The sequence below is a fragment of the Panulirus ornatus genome, chromosome 62 (genome assembly GCF_036320965.1).
Source record: "Panulirus ornatus isolate Po-2019 chromosome 62, ASM3632096v1, whole genome shotgun sequence".
NCBI lineage: Eukaryota > Metazoa > Arthropoda > Malacostraca > Decapoda > Palinuridae > Panulirus > Panulirus ornatus.
Genome location: NC_092285.1, coordinates 8,049,485 through 8,067,169, shown reverse-complemented (window position 1 = coordinate 8,067,169; position 17,685 = coordinate 8,049,485). Strand labels below are relative to the sequence as shown.

The window sequence follows — 17,685 nt, the reverse complement described above, 5'->3', positions numbered from 1 at the left end:
GGAAAGAAATAGCATGTCACTGAAGAATCGCAAATTCAACAGAACACACAAGTAGTTCCTCACAAGAAATTCATATCTACTGATTGATACATTTTATTTCATAAAGAGAAACAAACTGGCACTCTATATAATCCAGTAAGGGGGGTATATATATAAGGGAGTAACATTAAATATATATTCACATTTACATACATATTTGCATCACAGTGACAAAGAATATCCCTACTATTGTATCTTACAAGTAACAGACATGATAAATGTCATTAACAAGCTGTCTACATTCATCAGTAGATATCCACTTCAATATCACTGCCACCTATGAATTCTACAATAATTTATTAATAGTAGGCATTAAAAAAAAAGTGACATTTTTTCCATTTCTTGTAGGTGATATCAACGAATTGGTACCCAGCTTTCCAAGACTTCAGCATACTTCTTCCTCTCTGCAACAGAAAAAAGTAAAGTAAATACACTTTTTCTTGTTAAATTACATAACTAATCTTTGATACTTATCCTTTCTTCTCCACTCACTTCCTACCATACAGAGCTCACAATTTCCAGATCATGGGCATAATCCTTAAAGTAATCACTATAAATACCAAAAACTTTTTCCTAAAAAAAAAAAAAAAAAAGAGGAAGACAAGGTAGGATACAAAAACAAGAAAAAAAATTACAGTAGGACTCTGCACTGGAGAGAAAAGGTTTTTCAATTTTCAAAACCTACTCTTCTTTCCTTTATGATGTGTCTCACAAGCATGGAAGCATACCCAGTGGTTTGACAGACGAGTGTTGTGTATAAGGTTCTGGAAAAGAATATTAAAAAGCAAGTGGATGGTTTTCTACAGAGGAGAAATTTCTTAAAGAGACAGCATGGTTTTAGGGAAAGATCACACATAACTAACATCTTAGAGTGAGCTCCATCCTGAACATGAGTAAAGGCTGAGTGAAATGTCTCTATCTGGACTGCCAAAAGGCACTTGACTATGTGCCATAAAGAAAACTGATTAAGAAGTCATCTTCTAGGTGTTCTCCAGACCTCTGCCTGTAGAAAAGTTTTTAGAAAATCCAAAAATGTAAGTACCAAAGGCCAGGACTTTGAGGTTAGTGTCCTTTTAAAGCTGAGGTGATTTAGAACCTGGTTCCTAACCTCAGATCATGACCAACATCATGGTCATGGGGAGTCATTAAAAAACTCTACTTTTGCTTTTTCAGTGCCGATAAATACTCAACTGACTGAGGCAACACTAACAACTAACGCCTTTTTCCTCTTTTATTTTCTTTCATTACCCCAGCAGACAAACACAAAATAAAAACTTATGATACAATTTTCCATAAGCCAGGTCACTGCCAATATTTCAAAACAAGGACAATTTTTGCATTTCTCTACACATGGGTAAGACAGACCATACTAGCAAGATGCACAGAGACCAAAAAAAAAGAGACACTGTCTTGGATGAACTGTGCATCGGGTGAACAGCCAGGACAATAGTACAATTCAATTCTGATGTCGTCCTTGAATTCCCCTAAAAAAAATTGGATGAGCAGCATTTCTTACAAAAAAAAAAAAGCGTTCCAACCTTTCAAGGTCACAGACACCAACCTATGCACATTCTATTTGTTTACAACTTTACATAAATCATTACTATGTGCACTATAGGCATTGAAATAGTTCCACAAATAAATTTTTTTCAAAATAAGTAAAGTCTAAAGAATGTATTGCTAACTGGCAGGAACGCATGTCAACACCCTATACATGTCCAGCACCAGGGTAACTGAACCAACAACATGTCAGCTGAGTTGGTTGGGCAACCAGTTCTTACACATTGTTTCCCTGAAAATCACTTGTTTCTAATCAAAATGATGAGAATCACATGCAAATTTAGACTACTATCTTAATAACTTACCAGTGCTGCCTGCCTGCCTTCAGTGAATGGACTGCTGTGCTGTTTGTACTAGCCAAGAAAGAAAGATAAGTGGGATTTTGTATGCTACCATAAGGATTCAACAATACTGCTGTCATCATTCACTGCTTCTTGCTATGACGTGACTTGGGGGCACAAGATTCAACCAGAGATTCACTCAGTTCTGAAGGATGCCATCCCAATTGTGAACTTCAGGGCAACATCACTGAATTCTTGAATGTTCTATCTCATGTGTTCGAAAATGGGTTAAGAGAACCAGCTCTCACTCTATCACTAACAAGTCTGCTAACTTACTCGCAGAAAAATCTTTCCATGTGTCATACTGCTCAGAATGGATACTGAAATTTTTCTGCGGAAGAAAATTCATTCATTGGCAGATTACTTCAAAATATAAAGCATGGCTGGCAAAGCTAGCTTACTTGTGTACCATTTTACAGCATTTGAACAAGATGAACAACGAAATGCAAGGGCGAAATCAGACCAATGTTGATACCGGTGAGATCTCTTCATTCAAAAAGGCATCAGCACTTTAGTAAGAAAAGATGTCAAACGAAAAACTACAGCACTAATGATCTTGTTGAGATTTTGCTAAAACACTCAGGGAAACTTCAAACAGAAACAGATTGATACTTACCTAAAAATACTGATCCTCTGAGGCACAGCTGGATGAGAAATCCATTTGATTTGGACATCCATGAAGTTGACAATGTTGTTGATAGATTCCAGAAAAATATTGATTTCCAAAAAATAAAGTGTTGCATGCAAGAACTGCTCAAACTTCTTGGTCACAGTTCTGGGTGAAGCCCAAGGCAAACCTATTCAGTCCCAAGTGGCACAGAAAGCTCTGCTTCCTTTTCCAGCTACATATCAATGTGACATAATGTTCTGGGATCACTGGCGACATATGAATTTCAATAATGATACATGCTAAGTTTTATATACTACTAGCAGAAGTGAAAAGGCGAGCTACAATGTAAAATTCTACTGAACTGTGAAGGTAAATGAGGAAAAACCTAAAGGATAATAATCTCTGGTGACTTAAAACCAAGTACACAGTACACAGAAGCAGTGAAAAAAAGGCTAAAAAATTCTTGGATTCATTGATCGAGGCCTTCAACTTTAAGTCCATAGAAATCCCCCTTATTCTTTACAATTCACTGTTTTGTCTCCAGTTTTTTAAGGTTGGAGGCTTCAGTCAGGGACAAATGCTCACAACACAATCCTTAATCAAAATACAGAGAGGTTAATGAAAAGGAAAAGAAAAGGGAAAGTATACAAGAATTTTGGAGAAAGTAAAAGTCATCTCTTAAAATGTGCAAGGTCATAGTTATTGTGAAAGATATGAGTGAGTAGAGAGGTCTAAAGCTTCAAGATGTTGGGAAAGAAACAAGCACAAAATAGCAACAGCCACACAGTGATCATGTGATGCAGCAGCTTGCCAAGTACTGCATGGTCTAGCTAGTGGTGGGGGCACACAAGCAGCCAGTTCTCTGGAGCAAAAACCAAAATAATACTTATAGAAGTTGGAAAGTGAACCATTGCAGCACACAACAAGGAAGTTCAAGTTTTAACTTAGCCTGGGAGAGTATATGTCAGACTACCTTCAGCTCAACTCTATCAAGTAAAGACGCATAGCTAGAACCACCCCAGATGTGAAAGCAGTATTCCATACAGGGATGGATCAATCCTTTGTAAATGAAGCAACTGTTCAGAAGAAAAGAAATTTTGACATCTAAACAGGACTCCTAGTTTCTTAGAAGCAAACTCTGCTATTTTTGTAATGTGGCATTTCCAAGAAAGAGTGGATGTAACAATCATATCAAGTACTTTCACTAAGACTAGAGTTGGAATTACATAACTGTCTGATGAGTGAGGAAAGTTATGAGGAGTTTCCAAGAGACTGGTGGACACTGGGTCTTGGAAGCATGAAACTTATCCAGACTTCACCTATTCCACTGAGATATCCTGTCCATGTCTGAGTTTACTGAAGTTGTGTCAAGATGAAATGTAGATTTGAGAGAGAGGAAGCAGAATTGAAGGATGTGGAGAAATCCAGTGAATTATCAGCATATGAGAGCATCTGGTTATTTGTGGAAGAAAGGAAACTGTTAATAAAAAGAGGAAAAAGTGGATGAGACAGGAGAGAAAATTGACAAACACCACTGTTGATGAAGAAAGTGGGAGAAGCTGATCCATCAACTTCCAAGGAGATAGATCAGCCAAAGGGGAAATTATAAATAAGTAAGGAAAGTGAGAGGAGGAGGCAAAAAGAGGGGAGCTTGCAGATGAAACCTTTACTTTTTGAAATGTGTTCAGGACTAGAAGCCCTTGTCTGGCACATTCCTCCTTTCAAGCTGAAACCTTCAAAAAATTTGCCTAAGCACACCAGAACTCTCACTTCGAAGAACATTAAGTTTGGAAAGCAGGGATGAAATAACTCAAAGAACAGTGATTGTTGGGCTATTCATCACCTTGAACTAAGATTATTTCATCTTAGAAGCTGAGGGCAGGCCAGAAATGATGAAGCCATCATGATCAAAGATGACTGAATAATGAAGGGCAAAGAAGGGCAGCACTTCCACACCAGAAATTCTTACCCTGATTTTCCTAGAGATTTTCCGGGAGAATCTCTCATGCTCCAAAGGAAGAATGCTAAGAAAACAACCAATACGTATATGCAAAATTATCTCCATCCACATGAAAAACACAACACACACACACACACACATTCTATATTTGCATATTTAGAAATAACTTAACACAGCCTACAAAGCCGAAAGATCTACCATGGATCTCCGTACCCCTTTGGCATCAAAGATATCATAACAACAGTAATTCAGTGTAATAAGCATTTGGCAAATAGATATGGGAGAGTTTTCAGAGATGATTTCAAACCTTTCACAAAACATACAATAAAAGACCACAAAGCATTAGCTTAATGAAGTATCCTTATGATCAATCACACTGGAACTTATCGTTTGCCCAGTTACTTACTACTGACAATAACTTCTTCAGAACCTATCATTCCCATCAACCTGTTGTACAATGTATCCTCCTTTAGCCATAAACAAGACTAAGGTACATAAATATCTACAATATGCAGAACAGTACAATACAAAATTTTTTCATGGAAGTCAAGATTATATGAGCATGTGTATGGGCCATTTAAGGAAATCATGATTTAACTAAATATCAATACATCCATCTACATCTCTGATGCCCATTCCCTTCAGGAAATCTCATCAAGGGGGTGGCCACAGCATAACAGTATCCACTTATCTTTGTCCTTTCATGCCTCTTTTGCAAACACCATTCTACTCATTCTTCCACCATTTCTCTCCCCCTAGTACCCCTCCACTCTATTTTCGCATGTCACAGATGGTCTTCCTCTCACACCAACCCCTTTCATCATACAATCACATACTCTTTTGGTAAACTTCCCATCATGCATTCAAAATGTTACATTTCACCCACTTTACCAGTCCATAATGCATTCTCTCTGCATTCCCTACCACAACAATCTCTCATACACCCCTAAAATCTTTCTTCATCTCATCTAATCATTCCACATGCACCTCTCAAATAGCTCATTTCCACAGCCTGGATTCTTGACGTCTGTGAATAATTCTATGTCTGTGTTTCAGTTACACAGATAAGGGAGGGGAGGGATATGCCGTCAATTTATCCTTTCCGCACTTCCAAACTTACATCTCTAGCCTTCATTATTCTACTAAGGGACCCAATGACTCCTCTACCCTCTACTGCTCACTCCCTTATATCTCTTTCTCTATCATCAAACTACCCAAGACAGCTGCCAAATACTTAAATTCTGTCACCTCTTCCAGTCTTTCTCCCCCATATCTATAACTTAGTTTAGGGCATCTTTCACTTTACAGAGTTTTTCAAAATCTATACTTTAACTCTGTTCCCTTTCAAATACCATAACTCTCATTTACCTTCAATCACTTCTGCTTTACACTTAACATAAAACTATACGATAAATTTTTAACGAAAATCATCACAGGCTTTTAAAATTCACAGGAAAACAATGAACATCAAGTATGTAGTTTACAAAGGTCATTACACATGAAGCATGATAAGTAAACAGGACTGGCCCCAACTTCTGGAATTTTTACAGATGTCAAGTTTTCAAACCGCTTAAACTGACTAAAGTATAAAACTAGATAAAATGAAAGCGAGAAAAAAAGATGCCAAGTGAAAAACACACACTGCTGGTTACTCTCATTAACATTACGAACACTCTGTTGCATGTGAATAATGGACGGTAAAAAAACATATTGGTTACAGGAAAGTCTTCTGTGTGGTAACATATAATCCATCCCTCAACTCATAAATAAGGAAGCTTAAAAAACATTCTCAAAGTAAAACTGCATAATCAGTATACATTTCTCCATTGATTTCCATTATAAAACACAAGACGCGAGACTATAAGAGAAAATCTTCTCCACAATGTAATATATGTCACAGGAAATATATTCAAAAATTAATTTTACAAAATCAAAAACACAAAACTCATTGTACATGTTAATAAAATTGGTATATACATAAAAGTACAATACTACAAAAGTGCTTTTAGTATTGATTATACTGCATTAATACATGCAACTTTTTGTCAAGGCTGATAGTTTTCTATGCTTTTTCATGTCACTGGCACAATTATTTGATGCTGGAGGGTTGTAATACAGTTTCAAACAAGAATATCTCCAAACATTTATTTGACATATTTGTAAATATCCCTGGACAAGGGAGAAAGAATAGTTCCTACGCATTCCCTGCATGTCATAGAAGGCAACTATAAGGGGTGAGAGTGAGGAGCTAAAACTCCTCTCCTCCTGTTTTACTTTTCCTAAAGAAGAAATAGAGAAAAGGGCAAAAAGAGAATTTTTCAATGTACGGCTCAGTCATCTGTTCTTGATGCTACCTCACTAGCGCGGAAAGTGGTGAATATGTATGAAGAAAAGAATTTGTAATTGTGAATTTTTTGTTGGCAAATCAAGCCAGTGGATTATTTTTCTCTTTTTGTATCTGCAAAAGTTCTTAAGCAGAGCCTTTGTATATTGGGGGATGAAAGTATAATTTCTAAAATTCATTAAAATAAAATATACAGAAAAATCTAGAGACGCCTATCAATTTATTGCAGAAATAATAAATAAAAAATTACTTACCAATAGGAGGAAAGTCTTCTGGATGGTTAACAATATAGTTGTAAAGCACAAAATCCCTATGCGCTTGTCTTCGTGCTGCCCACTTGCTTCCAACAATGCCAAGGAACACCCCAGCAATACCAAGAACTAGATGTCGCTGTATACCTGCAAAAGAGAGAACAATGTTCTTTTTCTAAAAAAGCACATTGTATTATCCCATACCAGAACTACTTGATATACAAAGGTGTTAGGACTGGGATGAGTTTGAGGTTTTGGGCATAACCATAGCCTTCACTCAATCTCTGGAGCCCCAAGCAATCAACATTACAAACAGAGCTTCCTAAAAGTTGGGGATGCTGTGTTGGTGCTATAATCATTTTTCATGTGAGCAGCTATTCTCTATATACAGTAAAGGGGTTCTAGTCCAAATACAGAGAAGTGCTCACTTCTCCGGAGTGGTTTTTCATTCGCCTCTGTATTAGCAAGAGTGGATCAAAAACACAGAATCTCATTAATTCTCAAGGCCTCAACTCCGCAACTATCCCTTAAATCTAAGGCAGTGTCTGGCTGCTGATTCCTATAGTTTCCGTGTAGATACTGGCCTCGACTGGATTAACCATTATGATATCTCCATTCCTCAAACAACAATCAGTCCTAGAGCAGGGCTTTGAAGAAGAGGGAAAGTACGGGATGAAAACACACTAAATAACGGCTGGACAGTTTATGTGATGCAATTCAAAACTTTCACTGAGAAACTGCAAAAATTTAATGAACAGGAAGATTGCCTATGGAAACCCAATGTCACTTTCTAATGTATTCAATAGAAACGTGATAAACTATCCTGCAGACAACTGACCAAAAACATTCACGAGGCAGCTGTTCCGATTTTGTAGAGCTCCATTCGGTTTATATGTCAACATACAATGCGACATGCAGTAATAAAATAAGAAATCTTGACTGCCAACTATCCTTTATCATTTCTGCATTCCAATGAATGCTGCCAGGCTTCATCTCCATTTTGCAAATATGATGGTCAGTTCAAATGTCTGTATTCAATTAGGTTTCAAATTAATGCTTATGAGACCTCCACTGCACAGGCATCTGAATTCAGTGTTTACGATGCCAACTATACTTGAGAACTTAATGAAGATAAATGATGTACCGTCACTTTTGTTAAAGTACATAATAATATCAAAATCTTGACAAGCATAATTCTTTCTAACATTAAAGCATATATTACTTTAAAACATTTATTATAATATTGGTCCCCACAATTTCCCTAACTTTCATGACCATACCACTAACAAATAACGAAAGAAAGATTCAAAGGGTTAAAAGCGAAATCCCAAACTCATATTGTTCCTTACAATAACATAAAAGATTCCGTGAGAAAAACAAAAGTGGCATCCGTATTCTATAATTTTCTCCAAAGAAATAGGTGATGTGGGCCTCGACTTACCCAACGAAGAATAACAAACTTTAAATGGGAACGTATTACCAAGACAGTGGAAAACTACCACATCAATTGACAGCTCTCACCAGGTGGCACTTCCCTCTATGTGTATTAAGACATGCCCCACCTGCTACTAAGGCCATATATAATGTATACATAAACTCGACCCATAAGTCTCCACTGCTCTTCTAACGTGTACGTAGATCTATCATGATATGTCCCGTGTGGTATCCAGTGGTGTTCAGCATACTGGCAGATCCCACACCACAGGTCTGCCAGAAATGTGTTCTACATTCAGTACATTAAAATAAAAAAACAAAAGGAGTTATATTTCTGGTGACCATAAACTACAACTTTGATAATCATAATTTCCACATCAGAGTTTTTTGTTGAGCGATGATATACGTCCTAATATAACCTGGGCCTTCTAAAAAAAAAAGAATGTCATTCAAATGTATATATATCTGTAATTTCCAAACTTCGGTGGGTTGTAAACTGTAAAAAAAAAAAAAAAAAAAATTCCACTCGACCCATCTCTATGTGGACTGAAAGTATTATGGTAACGCCACAAAGGCATAATTTCATCTCTACTACAGTTTAATTTACACAAACGAAGAATGAGGCATGAAAATCCATAAATACATCACTAATGTGTAATTTAGACCAGCTAATGGAACCAAAGACGAAGAAAATCACATATATATTTTCACAGCCACTTGCAATCCAGCAGAATTCGAAAACTCACCACTTAAGGCTGGCCTCCTGTTGAACATATTAGTAAAACAGGCTGTGCCAATACCCGCTGCACCTAATACAGTGGGAACCCATATTTTCCCTAATAGAGACTTAGAAGGGACGGGGCCATCTGGGTTGAAATATTCAGCCGGGTCAATCTCTGTCCTCTCGTCTGGCTCCATGTTGTGCTCCGCTGATCATAGAGGATTGATTCTCTCAAATTTTCTTTATTATCATTTGCTAGTCTCTATTTCAGTATTTGTATCCATAATAATCTTATGGCAGATATATAGTAACTTATAATTATCAGTAGAAATACAGTTATGGTATCGTAATTCTATTTCTGTAATATTCTTCCTTTTTCAATTTATCTGTGTTTCTAAGTTGGCCGGCAGTGCATTCTGATCAAGATTTTAATCAAATTTACGTCAATATGTCTTAAAACATTGCATATGCGTTATATAAGCTGTGTGATTATCACATACCTTCACTTTGGTTTACCCCCTTCCTTCCCTAATCATTTCATCAAACATAAATGAGGTAAAATTATACCTTTACTCATATTGAAGTTATCTGAAAATGGTTAAGTTGAAAGGGGGGGCCTCTACTAAACTCGAATATTTCTCTACAAAACATGAAGTTTTCCAGTCATTTATCTATGGTCAGGGAATTCATTCAAATTACCTTCCTCCATAACCCCAGAATGGCAGCAGGGAGGTAGAGGATACCTTAAATGAGCTACCCTTTTCTCCCTCACCCCCATATGGGTTGCAAATTACGGTAGATCCCTTGTCGCATCTTGGTCAACCTACATCATAACCCCCACAAGGGTGACAGGGAGCTGAGATTTGAGTCATGACGCATCCTCCTCCTCCTCCTCCTCCTCTCTCATCCTTGACCCCCACACAGGGTAGGGTGACGACTCACACAACTGTCACACACATCAGTTGACACACATACTCCTCCAGCTTGCTACCTGTCTAGGAATTTTTATGTCATTATCTTCAGGGACGATTAACTGCCCAGCAATCATTATCTCTACAGATTAATAACGTCCTTCATAACAGGTCACAACAGACACCCCCCAAAAAAAGGAGAGACACTTTACATCCTTGATTAGCCTTTCATTACAAACTAGACCATGAATATGTAATATTCATTTCATCCACATACCAAGGGAATGAATTAATGTTGGATGGTTCTCTGACGTTATATCCGTTGTATTTCCTACCAGACCCCACAGCTGTGTTGCTCCAGCCCCCACCACCACACTTACACACACTTGAATTGTACTTGTTATTTTTATTGCTGTAAGTTGATATATATTAACATATATATTACTTTCGGCAGGGTCTGGTTCCACTGACAAATGCCTATATGCTTCTCTAAGCAAGATCTTTATATATATATATATATATATATATATATATATATATATATATATATATATATATATATATATATATATATATATATATATATATATATATATGTATGTATATATATATATATATATATATATATTGACTATTTTTCTTTATAGCATTGTACTGTATGTCTATGTGCCCTGCATATGTCAAATGTATGTTCTATATTGTATAATTTCCTTATGTATTTATGGTTCTCTTCCACTTACAGACGCAGAGCAAATCAAATTCATTGAGCAGTTTGTAATGAGGAAGTGAGATTAAGATATGTTATAGACTATATAAAAACCTTTAGATGCTAAGGTAAAAGAAAAAATAAGTGGCATTGCACAAAGTGACATGTTTGTCATGGATATTTATTTGCCTATAGTCATCTTCAGTGAATTTTATTGCTTTCTTTTTTTAATATTTCCCAGTTTGTAGCTGTCCTTCCATAATACTAATAAAGAAATGTTTTACTGAGGGTCCAAGCTTATCTTAAGTGTCAATTTTCATGTGATTAGAAACATATATATATTCCTACTGTGGAATCTTTAGGATTCTCAGTTTAAGGTTGTTTTCCTTGAACTTTGACGTTTATTGACCACACTAGAAAGATAAAATCATATATTTCTGAGGCTATTGAAACCCAAGATGGCCCACAAGATGAAAATTAGCCAAATATCGAATAGCCTAGACATTACAATCGATCCATGTAAGATCCTGTGGCTCAAAATAACTTAATAATCATTCCCTCCTGTGGGTCTCTTGAGATGAATATTTCACAAATGAGTCAATCTCTTTTGGACGCTGACTTTTCTCTGTAAAGGATACATAGAATAAGCCACACACACACACACACACACACACACCAATCGAGTGGGAGAGCGAGTGGAAATTTACCTGCCTATGTCAAAGACGGTTATGGCCCGTTAGGGCCAGGGGCCACACTAAGGGTGGGTGGGTTCTTGCTTGCGTGCAGGCAACCAGGACTTAGCTTTTGCTTCTATCATTGATACTATGAGTAATTTGTCACTATTTGTGAACCAGGACGTGTGGAAATAGAGTGTGACTTAATGGCAATGTGGTTCTAATGGGACGAGACAGATGAAATGGATCTTTGTACTGTATTATGAAATACGTATCAGTCATTCTCTATCTTATGTTAGAATGATTCATTTAGATTTCTATACACAATGCAGAGAGGGGCTCCTTCCAGTCTAAACTGCTAACGACATAAACAAGGGAGGCTAGGATAGGGCATAAATACGGTATAAATAGGGTATAAATAGGGTGGAATTTCACTCCCTTTGAATACCTATTTCGTGGACATACAAGCCTTTGGGGTGTATCAAATTTCATTCAGCTGTACTTTCGTTAACATCAATAAACTATAATATCCATATAGGGCTGTCATACGAATTATATAAGATAACCCAAAAGGGGCAAGATGCAATAGATGCAACATAACAGCATTGAATATATGCTTAACACATCTCCCACGTCTCTCATTGATCAATTTAGTAAGATACAGAGCAAAGCAGCATCAAAAAAATATATGGACTTACGTTGGAACACCACAATGTGTAAAGAATTGCCAATATTATGGGGTAGAATTAACCATTGTGCTTTGTGGAAGAGGGGGAGGGAGTTTTACACTGATGTTGCCCCATCTTTTACCCCTTCCTTCCCACGTATTCCCTGCGTGTCGTAGAAGGCGACTAAAAGGGGAGGGAGCATGGGGGTGGAAATCCTCCCCTCTCGTTTTTTCTATTTTCCCAAAGAAGGAACAGGGAAAGGGGGGGCCAAGTGAGGATGTTCCCTCGAAATGCTCAGTTCTCTGTTCTTAACGCTACCTCGCTAACGCGGGAAATGGCGAATATGTATAAAGAAGAGACTCTCTCTCTCTCTCTCTCTCTCTCTCTCTCTCTCTCTCTCTCTCTCTCTCTCTCTCTCTCTCTCTCTCTCTCTCTCTCTCTCTCTATCTATCTATCTATGCATGTGTATGTGTTCATTGTCTTTACTCCTGTATATGTACACACACACACACACACACACACACACACACAAGCATTAGCCTATGCCACGTAACCATTTTGACCAGCCCCTTGGGAAAAAGATGAACAGCTGGGCGGACTGAGGACCGGCTGCCGTGATCAGAACTCGAACCTATGCAAGTTTGATACGGAGGCCCCCCCCCCACCTCCATGATAGTCAGCCATAGCACACCATAAATGTGTTAATGAGTTGTGTGAGGTGTGGACACTTACTTCGTCACAAATATATTCACTTCATGACCGACCATAAACGAAATAAAGAAAAGAGGTTGATCGTGAGGGTGGAAAATATCACACACTCATACAGGTATGGAAGACGTGTTCTTCCTGAGTTTTGGAAAGGGTATATATATATATATATATATATATATATATATATATATATATATATATATATATATATATATATATATATATATATATATATATATATATATATATATATATATATATATTTTTTTTTTTTTTTTTTCTTTTTTATACTTTGTCGCTGTCTCCCGCGTTTGCGAGGTAGCGCAAGGAAACAGACGAAAGAAATGGCCCAACCCCCCCCATACACATGTACATACACACGTCCACACACGCAAATATACATACCTACACAGCTTTCCATGGTTTACCCCAGACGCTTCACATGCCTTGATTCAATCCACTGACAGCACGTCAACCCCTGTATACCACATCGCTCCAATTCACTCTATTCCTTGCCCTCCTTTCACCCTCCTGCATGTTCAGGCCCCGATCACACAAAATCCTTTTCACTCCATCTTTCCACCTCCAATTTGGTCTCCCTCTTCTCCTCGTTCCCTCCACCTCCGACACATATATCCTCTTGGTCAATCTTTCCTCACTCATTCTCTCCATGTGCCCAAACCATTTCAAAACACCCTCTTCTGCTCTCTCAACCACGCTCTTTTTATTTCCACACATCTCTCTTACCCTTACGTTACTTACTCGATCAAACCACCTCACACCACACATTGTCCTCAAACATCTCATTTCCAGCACATCCATCCTCCTACGCACAACTCTATCCATAGCCCACGCCTCGCAACCATACAACATTGTTGGAACTACTATTCCTTCAAACATACCCATTTTTGCTTTCCGGGATAATGTTCTCGACTTCCACACATTTTTCAAGGCTCCCAAAATTTTCGCCCCCTCCCCCACCCTATGATCCACTTCCGCTTCCATGGTTCCATCCGCTGACAGATCCACTCCCAGATATCTAAAACACTTCACTTCCTCCAGCCTCTCACCATTCAAACTCACCTCCCAATTGACTTGACCCTCAACCCTACTGTACCTAATAACCTTGCTCTTATTGACATTTACTCTTAACTTTCTTCTTCCACACACTTTACCAAACTCCGTCACCAGCTTCTGCAGTTTCTCACATGAATCCGCCACCAGCGCTGTATCATCAGCGAACAACAACTGACTCACTTCCCAAGCTCTCTCATCCCCAACAGACTTCATACTTGCCCCTCTTTCCAAAACTCTTGCATTTACCTCCCTAACAACCCCATCCATAAACAAATTAAACAACCATGGAGACATCACACACCGCTGCCGCAAACCTACATTCACTGAGAACCAATCACTTTCCTCTCTTCCTACACGTACACATGCCTTACATCCTCGATAAAAACTTTTCACTGCTTCTAACAACTTGCCTCCCACACCATATATTCTTAATACCTTCCACAGAGCATCTCTATCAACTCTATCATATGCCTTCTCCAGATCCATAAATGCTACATACAAATCCATTTGCTTTTCTAAGTATTTCTCACATACATTCTTCAAAGCAAACACCTGATCCACACATCCTCTACCACTTCTGAAACCACACTGCTCTTCCCCAATCTGATGCTCTGTACATGCCTTCACCCTCTCAATCAATACCCTCCCATATAATTTACCAGGAATACTCAACAAACTTATACCTCTGTAATTTGAGCACTCACTCTTATCCCCTTTGCCTTTGTACAATGGCACTATGCAAGCATTCCGCCAATCCTCAGGCACCTCACCATGAGTCATACATACATTAAATAACCTTACCAACCAGTCAACAATACAGTCACCCCCTTTTTTAATAAATTCCACTGCAATACCATCCAAACCAGCTGCCTTGCCGGCTTTCATCTTCCGCAAAGCTTTTACTACCTCTTCTCTGTTTACCAAATCATTTTCCCTAACCCTCTCACTTTGCACACCACCTCGACCCAAACACCCTATATCTGCCACTCTGTCATCAGACACATTCAACAAACCTTCAAAATACTCATTCCATCTCCTTCTCACATCACCACTACTTGTTATCACCTCCCCATTTACGCCCTTCACTGAAGTTCCCATTTGCTCCCTTGTCTTACGCACCCTATTTACCTCCTTCCAGAACATCTTTTTATTCTCCCTAAAATTTACTGATAGTCTCTCACCCCAACTCTCATTTGCCCTTTTTTTCACCTCTTGCACCTTTCTCTTGACCTCCTGTCTCTTTCTTTTATACTTCTCCCACTCAATTGCATTTTTTCCCTGCAAAAATCGTCCAAATGCCTCTCTCTTCTCTTTCACTAATACTCTTACTTCTTCATCCCACCACTCACTACCCTTTCTAAACAGCCCACCTCCCACTCTTCTCATGCCACACAATATATATATATATATATTTATTATTTTTTTATTTTGCTTTGTCGCTGTCTCCCGCGTTTGCGAGGTAGCGCAAGGAAACAGACGAAAGAAATGGCACAACCCACCCCCATACACAATGTACACGCACACACACGCCCACACACGCAAATATACATACCTATACATCTCAATGTACACATATATATACACACACAGACACATACATATATACCCATGCACACAATTCACACTGTCTGCCCCTATTCATTCCCATCGCCACCTCGCCACACATGGAATACCATCCCCCTCCCCCCTCATGTGTGCGAGGTAGCACTAGGAAAAGACAACAAAGGCCCCATTCGTTCACACTCAGTCTCCAGCTGTCACGCAATAATGCCCGAAACCACAGCTCCCTTTCCACATCCAGGCCCCACACAACTTTCCATGGTTTACCCCAGACGCTTCACATGCCCTGATTCAATCCACTGACAGCACGTCAACCCCGGTATACCACATCGATCCAATTCACTCTATTCCTTGCCCGCCTTTCACCCTCCTGCATGTTCAGGCCCCGATCACTCAAAATCTTTTTCACTCCATCTCTCCACCTCCAATTTGGTCTCCCACTTCTCCTCGTTCCCTCCACCTCCGACACATATATCCTCTTGGTCAATCTTTCCTCACTCATTCTCTCCATGTGCCCAAACCATTTCAAAACACCCTCTTCTGCTCTCTCAACCACGCTCTTTTTATTTCCACACATCTCTCTTACCCTTACGTTACTTACTCGATCAAACCACCTCACACCACACATTGTCCTCAAACATCTCATTTCCAGCACATCCATCCTCCTGCGCACAACTCTATCCATAGCCCACGCCTCGCAACCATACAACATTGTTGGAACCACTATTCCTTCAAACATACCCAGTTTTGCTTTCCGAGATAATGTTCTCGACTTCCACACATTTTTCAAGGCTCCCAGGATTTTCGCCCCCTCCCCCACCCTATGATTCACCCTATATATATATATATATATATATATATATATATATATATATATATATATGGCTCTGTGATCTTCCTATTTTTGCCAATATGGTTGAAATCAAGGGAGTTTTTAAGAGAAATACATAATTGCTCTTCCAGAATAAATTAGATGCTTTTATGGTTTTGGTGTGTTTATGATTGATTTATTATTCTAATTTAGTTTTCAAATTTGAATATTAAGCTTTCGCCATTATGAAATAATTTCTTTTATTTGGTTTACTGATATTGTGAAATTCTCCGTTAGTCCATACCTTGGATATATCATAAGGACCACATTGGAAATAAGTATATGTAATTATGATTTTTAAGTTATCTGCGGAGAAATTAGAATTTTTAAAAAGTAGGTTTGGTGTGAGAAAGTAAAATGGCATTACCTCAACCTGTTCGATGTTTGGTTTGGTTTTGCTGAGCCTATTAGCTGTTTGGTCTGGTTTTGCTGTGGCTGTTAGCTGTAGGGGCGGGTTTAGCTGAGTCTTAGCTGTGTGCTCGGGTTTAGCTGAGCCTGCCTGGCGGTAATGAATTGATTTAGCCGAGCCCGTTGGCTGAATCTGTGTCATGTGTGTCGCCCGGGCTGTCCCAGTTACAAGATCATTTCATTATGTAAAGATATATCGTAGAATATATATGTATACTGATAGAAAATATCATGAATATATGAAGACAGATATAGATTTAGATAGAAATGGTTTAATTAGCAAAAGCTATATTCATGCCGATTGTTTTTCGCATCCTGTCATGGTCACGTATGACCTAATAAAATGTTTTAGGATTAATGATATTATCCTGCCTCTCCCCCATCTTGGACACCTTTTGAGCTTTAAGTACCTAAATATCTAACTAAAAATTTGAATCCTGAATGTTAATGATATAGTTTCAGAAGTCTGAAATTTCAGCGGTAACCGAGTGATTTTTATTCCCTAACAAATGCCGCAATACTTTGGGAAAAGTCTATGTAAATTGGTCATTGAATTTAAGCATGTACTCTCAGGAAATAACGAAACACTTATGTTCCTGGTAATAGAATATTATGTTCCATCCTCCTGAAGTTACAGGAAATTCCTGATGAGAATTCAGAGGACAAATTACTGAAAAATAGAAAAATTGGTAGAAAGGATAAGAATTCCGTCATTTAGAGGCACTTAATATCGAGTAATTACAACAAAAATGTCGAAATTACGGATACCACGAGAAAGTGTCTATATTTTCATTCATTCAATTCATCTATAAACAAAAATAACAACAAAGGACTAATCA

The 17,685-nt window shown here is 38.2% G+C and overlaps 1 protein-coding gene across 1 annotated transcript; it reads right to left on the bottom strand.

Moving 5' to 3' along the window:
- Positions 1-161: 161 nt before the first annotated feature.
- ND-B14.5B (NADH dehydrogenase (ubiquinone) B14.5 B subunit) lies at positions 162-9,486 on the bottom strand. The gene is made up of 3 exons (XM_071656387.1): positions 9,286-9,486; positions 7,109-7,252; positions 162-443 (listed from the first exon to the last, which is right to left on the bottom strand). Exons 1-3 carry the CDS (start codon positions 9,455-9,457, stop codon positions 394-396), a joined length of 366 nt encoding a protein of 121 aa, XP_071512488.1. The 5' UTR covers positions 9,458-9,486; the 3' UTR covers positions 162-393.
- Between the last annotated feature and the right edge of the window lie 8,199 nt (positions 9,487-17,685).

Excerpts from the sequence above, each read along its gene's own strand:
- ND-B14.5B (XM_071656387.1), bottom strand. The coding sequence starts at position 9,457 with ATGGAGCCAGACGAGAGGACAGAGATTGACCCGGCTGAATATTTCAAC. Across the intron at positions 7,253-9,285 it reads CAGGAGGCCAGCCTTAAGTG|GTATACAGCGACATCTAGTT; the intron begins GTGAGTTTTCGA and ends TCTCTTTTGCAG. Across the intron at positions 444-7,108 it reads AGAAGACTTTCCTCCTATTG|AGAGGAAGAAGTATGCTGAA; the intron begins GTAAGTAATTTT and ends TTTCTGTTGCAG.